At 45.8% G+C, this 6801-nt stretch overlaps 1 protein-coding gene across 4 annotated transcripts; it reads right to left on the reverse strand.

Annotated features, from left to right (window-relative positions):
* Positions 1 to 20: 20 nt before the first annotated feature.
* Positions 21 to 6065, reverse strand: LOC101780196 (kinesin-like protein KIN-7H). Of its 4 annotated transcripts, none has more exons than XM_004974073.4 (14): positions 5794 to 6065; positions 4924 to 5133; positions 4664 to 4753; positions 4474 to 4574; positions 4254 to 4367; positions 4072 to 4153; positions 3922 to 3989; positions 3520 to 3585; positions 3321 to 3445; positions 2772 to 3105; positions 2560 to 2676; positions 1310 to 2476; positions 810 to 1123; positions 21 to 673 (listed from the first exon to the last, which is right to left on the reverse strand). In XM_004974073.4, exons 2-14 carry the CDS (start codon positions 5111 to 5113, stop codon positions 355 to 357), a joined length of 3087 nt encoding a protein of 1028 aa, XP_004974130.1. In that variant the 5' UTR covers positions 5114 to 5133; positions 5794 to 6065; the 3' UTR covers positions 21 to 354. The 4 variants fall into 4 exon arrangements, with proteins under 4 accessions (XP_004974130.1, XP_004974129.1, XP_014660910.1 ...); XM_004974072.4 differs by having other exon boundaries at positions 4924 to 5146; XM_014805424.2 differs by lacking the exon at positions 5794 to 6065 and having other exon boundaries at positions 4924 to 5754.
* Between the last annotated feature and the right edge of the window lie 736 nt (positions 6066 to 6801).

Below are 6801 nucleotides of genomic sequence, written 5' to 3' on the forward strand. Positions count from 1 at the left end.
CAATCTAACTCAAAACAGAGTGAATCATGGGAATCGGTTCAGTATTCGTAAATTCTGGCATGCATTGAGCAAGCCTTCCCGACATCCATATCAACAAACGTGGTTACAAACACATTCAGACAGTAAGAACTGGTGATGTTTTTTATCCACCTCTGTGAAATTACCATGAAAAAAATTATCAACCACACGCACACGCACACTGGACAAGCATCAAAACAGGTGAGGGCATCAGTGAAATCAATCACCCATGGGGAGCAATTCCTCTCCAATCAAGTCAAACTCCTGCGCTACGTATCCTACTACCACCACCATGTGTCCATGTCATTGTTGCCGTACCCATCTCTGTTATAACGCTCACTTCATGGAGTAAGAACCTACCAGGCCAAATGATCTCCGGTCAGTTCGTGGGGCCAGACTGAAGTTCATCCCAAACATCTCCTTGAGAGCCTGTCCGGGCTCTAGAAGGTCGATCAGCCTTGCAACAAGAGAGGCGCTCTCTCTGATATGCTCCATGTCAGTCTGTGTCCAGATGAGGCGGGAGAGCTGTAACCTCCGTTGTTTCGTGCTCAGATCGATGCCCCATTTGCTGTAGATGCTCTCTTTCTCCCCATTGGAGAGCTTCTTCAGCATCTGCTTGTAGAGCATATCCCTTTCTCGGCGAAGATTCTTCAAGCTGTCAGCAGAACAAGTGCCAGTGTTATGTCACAAATATGGGTTTAAATGCAATGCAAAAGCCAAGAACTGAGTTTTTTTTTTTGAGCCGCCAAGAACTTTGTTGCTAGTTGTAATACATAAAAGAAAGAATGTACCTTGATGCAATGGCAGGATTAAGTTCCCCTTGAGCCGTGGATTCAGCACTGAATGAATTCTTAATGAATGATAGTCTCCTATGCTCCACTTCCATGTATATGTTATCTGCTGGATCTCCCCTGAATAGGAGGAAGAAGTAGGTTCTGTGCACGATGGAGACATTGCATTCGTGCCACAACTCAATAATTTGTTGCTGTTTTTTCTCAAAATCAACTGTCGGATGGGAAGGAGATTCAATGGGGCTCAGTGCTATATCTACACCAACGTCTTTGACTGTTTTCATGGCTGTCGATTCATCTCTAATGGCCTGCTGCTTGAATCAAACACATTAAGTCAGCTTGGAAAGCTAAAGCATATCGATATGTCAGGCAAAAGCATTTACAAATTATGATCTTCAAGCTAGCACGATACCTAGTTATTAGTGCATTGTTAAGCAAGATGTGAGTGATCCTGGAGCTATTGTGAATGTAAGGAAAACTGAAGAAGAGTCCCCTCTTACCATGACTAGTTGTGCATGAAATGCCACAGGTTGGTCTTCATGGCAATTTTTTGTGTTCTCTTTCAACTCCGTGACACAACTGATGTCATTGATTTGAATTTCTTGTTCTTCATCGCTGGTGCTCATTTCATTCGCTACTTCATCATTGGTGCTTATTTCCTTGCCTAATTCATCACTGGTGCTCATTTTCTTGGCTACTTCATCACTGGTGCTCATGTCCTTGACAACTTCATCAGATGCTACTTCGCAGGCAACAACGGAGCAGTCCAATAAAGGGTCTTCATTTTGGCAATCATCATTCTCGGCATACAGGCTTCTCCTGACCTTACCAAGCCTTCTGGGAGCATACCTAAAGATTTCATCAGGTGGTGTCCTGCTGGTATTATCAGAATCATCAAACCAACTATTTGGAATCACCACGAAGCTAGCCCTGCAGCTGTTACTTCTAGCCAATGCACGATCTCTGGAGCTCATTATGCACCTCTTCAGACTCAAACATTCATGTGGGTAAGGTTTGCTAATGTCGAAAGAATGGTTAGAGTCACATGTATATAGTTTGACAGCATTTTCTCTAATTCTGTCAGATTCACATTGATACATTTTGACAGAATCTTCCTCTATCTTTGCTATATTGTCAGCTTGTTGCTCGTCTTTGCTGGGATATGATCTGACATGATCTTCAATTTTCTTTGTTATGCTTTCAAGCCCTTGCTGTTCATCAGATTGCGGGACTGCATCTTTGGTGATCACCTCTACATCAGGTGTTTGGATCTTGGTGTCCTCAGGGAGCAATTCGTTGAATTCATGGCTTCTGCTTCTTACATGCTCATGTATGTCTATGCATTGAACTTCCCTGCAATGCTCTTCAGATACTTCAGATGCAGTTCTTGAAGCTGCTTCCTTCATATGATATGGCTCTATACCATCAGAGCTATGGTTGCTTGGAGGGTGCCAAGGTGAAACTAACTTTTGATCCCATGTCTGCCGAGGAAGCTCCCGTGTTTCACCGAGGAATGCTGAGTCATTATGATCACTACTGCAGACATAGGATCCATTAAATGATGCATAATCTTGATCTTGATGAGCAGCCCCATAAGCATCAGCAACTGAAAGTGCCTCTTCAGACACATTTCGTGCAAGGGACTCTGATGACCGACTATGCTCATCCTGTAATGAGTAGGTCAATTCATTAGATGTTACACAATACGATGATTCTAAAGGAAAGTAGATATATGTAAGAGAACAAATACCCATGGCTTTGCAGTGTGCTCGTTGTGATGGTCATCACCATCACCTTTTAGTAAACAGTTAAGTTGAGATTGAACTGTGTCCCTTTCCTCCATCAATTCTTTCAGCTGTTTTTCAAGCTGAAAAAAAAAGAGAAGAGTGCACAGTACATAAGAGACTGCGGATGATACAACTATCAGTATCCTAAGTACAAATCTTAGAAAAAAAAGTGCACCTTCTTAATCTGTGCATCCTTCTCTCTCAAAGCCTCAGTGTGAGTAGTGCAAGAAGCTGACCCAGGAAACTTCAGCTCATTTTCTAATCTTGCGAGTTCTCTCTGTAGATGCTTCACAAGTGCTTTGTCAGACATCACCACATTGACATGTGCATTTGTAATAACCTCCTTTGCGCAGGTTGCAAACAGAAGAGTGTTCCTGGATTGCTCTATATGAGTATGTGCAGGGCTCATTGTGCAGATAATGGCTGTTCTTGCATTGCCACCAAGAGAGGACTGTAATATACGGGTCAGCTTTGAATCTCTGTAAGGGATATGGCCATTTCTTCCCTTGCTGCACCAGGAACATATAATTCAGACTAAAGTAGATGAAAATAATGGTGCCAAATCAAGTAGTAACACCAAATATTTCGAAAATTAGCTTTCTAATGAATTTGAATGCAAGTGGAAAGGATGTACACAAATGCAAACTCCAAAAATTTTAGAGCAGAAATATTTTGAAAAAAATAACTCATTGTAGTTATGGAGTCCTTACTAGAGGAAACAAACCTGAGTTGACGGACGACCTTTCCCAGTGTAAGCAGACTTCGGTTGATATGGCTGCCTTCTTTTAGCCTCATACCAGCCGAGGCGGTCTGAGATGCACGCTCACTTCCTGCTAGATCAACAAAGTTCTGTCCAAAAGAAAATTATAAGCGACACAACTTTCCATATAAAAGAACTATAAATGTAGAAGGATATTTCATACCACACAAGCCACAAGGGTGCTTGAGTTGCCTCTTCCTAAATACTGCCTAGTAGAACTTTCAATTGTCTGAAATTAACAGGATATGTCAAAAAGTATTTATCAAAAGAATAATGTTGAAAGATACTCCCTCCGTTTTTATTTATAAGCATGATATGACTTGGCATGGTCTTCCAAATTACACTTTGACCATTCATTTGTCTTATATTATATTGTTTATGGTTATAAATTTATGGTCACTGTAGAGTATACTTGATTACGAACCCAACCATATAAAGTTTACATTATAAAAATAAAAAATTGATAGTTAAATTATTGGTCAAAGATTGTAAAATTTGAATCTTGATATGCTTGTGCACCTTACAAACAAAATGGGAGGGAGTACAGTATAATAGGGGCACCAACCAATCTGAGTATTTGATGGGATCTGGAACTTGTTTCATTCAAAGCAGTTTCTCCAATCTGCCTTTGAGCTGGAGCACAAAACCAAATGAATCAGATGAGGTGGGGAAAATAAGACACCTCTTTGTTTTCCAGCAAGTTCAGTTCCCCCACCTTCACATACTGCTAGAAGATCCCTAAGATGATCGTAGTCCCTCAAAGTTTCCTCGGTGAGTCTTTCTACAGTAGTCCCTTTCTATTCCAATAACAACATGAATAATATTCAGAACAGTAAATAGGATGATGGAAAACCTAGAACAAATTATGGCGAGTTCAAATCAAGGAGAATAGAGTACCTCTGGATCATCTAGAAGTCTAAGAGGTGTCGAGTCATGGCTCAGAAGGTCCCTCACAGCTTCATTGTATATCTCTATGGCCGAAAATTTCAAAATGAACTCCCTTTCAGGATGCTGCAGCATGGAGAAAGGATTCAATTGCAAAGAAACACAAGCAATGCAACAATAATGGTTCACAAAACGATAATAAAAGCGAACAATGTTAGTAGTGTGCACGCACCTTATCAATGTAATCATAGATGTCAAGCATGCTATATTCAGTAATTCCCGTCATTGTGTAAGTCTTTCCACTGCTTGTTTGCCCATAGGCAAATATGCTTGCTGTCAAGAACAAAAACATGTGTTAGCTCACACAGTTCGTCGGAAATAGAAGTGGCAGGACATGATTGCTTCATTTCTCCTGTGCGTACAGTTAATTCCACTGACAACTGATAGAGCAACTTCTTTTGCTCCTTCCTCATAGACTTGCCGCGTAGAGCAACTGGGGCCAAACACCCTATCTGATGGGGATAAGAAAGAAGCACAACGTGAGCAATCAACTGCCAATAAAACGCCTTTCGAATTTGGGTAACCACTAGTGGTATCCCCAATTTGCAACAAAGGTGGTCTTTCGAAAAAAGAAAAAGAAAATTGCAACAAAGGTGAGCTGAGCTCTGCTGCTGCGACTCACCGTAGGTGTAGGCGGTGGGGAACATGGCGCGCTCGGGGACGGTGCTCCGGAACATGATGGTGGTGGGGCTGATGCACTCCCAGTCGGAGCTGTCCCCAGCTTCCCTGCCGTTGAGCGGCCTGAGGCGCACGGACACCATTATCCTCTCCTCCTTGGCCTCCGCCGTCATCTCCTCGCCCGGCGCCCCCATGGCGGCAGAGCCCCCTCCCCCTGCACACACACCCTCGCCGGCCAAGAGCATTATCAATATCAAAGTCTCCCCCCTCCCTTCATGCCAATTTCAGCGGCAAACCGGCAACCCCGTCCTCCCGGACCAAACAACACTGGCATTGCGCGACAGCGACGCTCCCTCCCCCCGCGGCTGGGAAAACGGCAAGTTTCGGGCGCGTGCGGTAGGTGCCCCGCGGGCCGAAAGCGGCGGGCCAACGGGCGCTGGACGGAAGTGGACGGCGATCCGGCGAGAGGCCACACCCACACAAGCAACAAGGACAAATTACTACGCGATAGGGCTCTCTTGCCCGCACATGCACCGGCATTACTACCGCTTTTTGACCAGCTGGCTAAGTTTCCGCGAGAGCATTATATCCGGTCGGTCGACGCCGCCCGCCGCCGTCGCCGCGGACCGCGCTGGCGCCCCGCGGTGCCGCCGCGACGGACCATGGTCCCCGCCACGCTTCCTAAAAACTAATCCTTTTAATCTATGCGCCTCACATGGGGGAGCGGAGGGAGGAAGACCAAACGGAACCAAGCCAAAGCCACAATTTTTCTTTGATGCTCACCAACTACTAGCATCGGCGCGCGAGGTTTATCAGAATTCAGACGACGAGGAAATTAAAGGGGAGCAAGCTAGCAGCAGAGTATGTCAATTACCTGCTGCGACGCGCGGCGAAGGCGCGCCCGTGGAATGGAAGCTAGTCGCGGGAAATGCGGGAGGCGCGGGAGATAGACGGGGGGAAGCAATGCGGGCGGCCGGCTAGTGAGCGGCGAGATAGCCGTCTCCTCGTCGGCTCATCTCCTCCCTCTCTTCTCCTTGTAGCTGCGGTAATGGTGTGGAGAGGAGGGGAGGGGGGGATTGGTAATGGTGGCTGCGCGGTGGGAAGGAGGCGGCGGAGACAGAGAGAGGGGTGGTTTGGTGAAAAATAAAAAAGAAATGGAAGGAAAAAAAAATGGAGGAGGCGTTGTGTTTCTGCTGCGGGTACGGTGGCCGTTCTACCCGTAACGGAGAGGACGCGCCATCGGCCAATCGCGGTCAATGGGCCCGTCGAAAGTTCAAAGTGGGACCACCTTGTCTGTCTGTCATGTGCCGGTGTCCCTCCCCGTTGAACGTACGGCCGCGGTCTAGGTCTAGCAGCCAAGCAGGCACTGTGCATGCAGGTAAAGCTTTGCTTAGGCCCTAAACAAAGGGCGCTGATCTGATCAGCTGCAGGATTAAAGCTTCAGATCTGCGTAAAGCCCAAAAGCATCGCCATCCCAAGTAATGGCAACTGTTGGTGGCGGGTTAGTTTAATCCCTGTCCTTGATTTCCAGCACAAAAGAGCTTCTGAGTACATCCAACATGTCTGCTGCTGGAAGGCTGGAACGGGAGATCGATCGAGTAGAAAGGCGGCAATGCAGAGAGGCGATCAAGATGTGAGTGAGTAAACAACGTTATCTGAAGAAAATTCAGGTTCCTCCTCGCCTGGTTCTGAATTGCACTGCATTTCACTTATCTGAAACTTTTGGTCGATCAGTTGTAACGTTTCCGTCAGTCAGTCAGTCAGTCAGTCAGTAAACGTTTTAGCTGATGAACGATACCGTTTGGTCGGAGCATCATCATCAGGTGCCGTGTCACTGGCATGCTTTGCCTACTCGTGGGTCACCTTGTCCCGGCAATCAGCA

This window comes from Setaria italica, chromosome VI (genome assembly GCF_000263155.2).
Source record: "Setaria italica strain Yugu1 chromosome VI, Setaria_italica_v2.0, whole genome shotgun sequence".
Classification (NCBI taxonomy): domain Eukaryota; kingdom Viridiplantae; phylum Streptophyta; class Magnoliopsida; order Poales; family Poaceae; genus Setaria; species Setaria italica.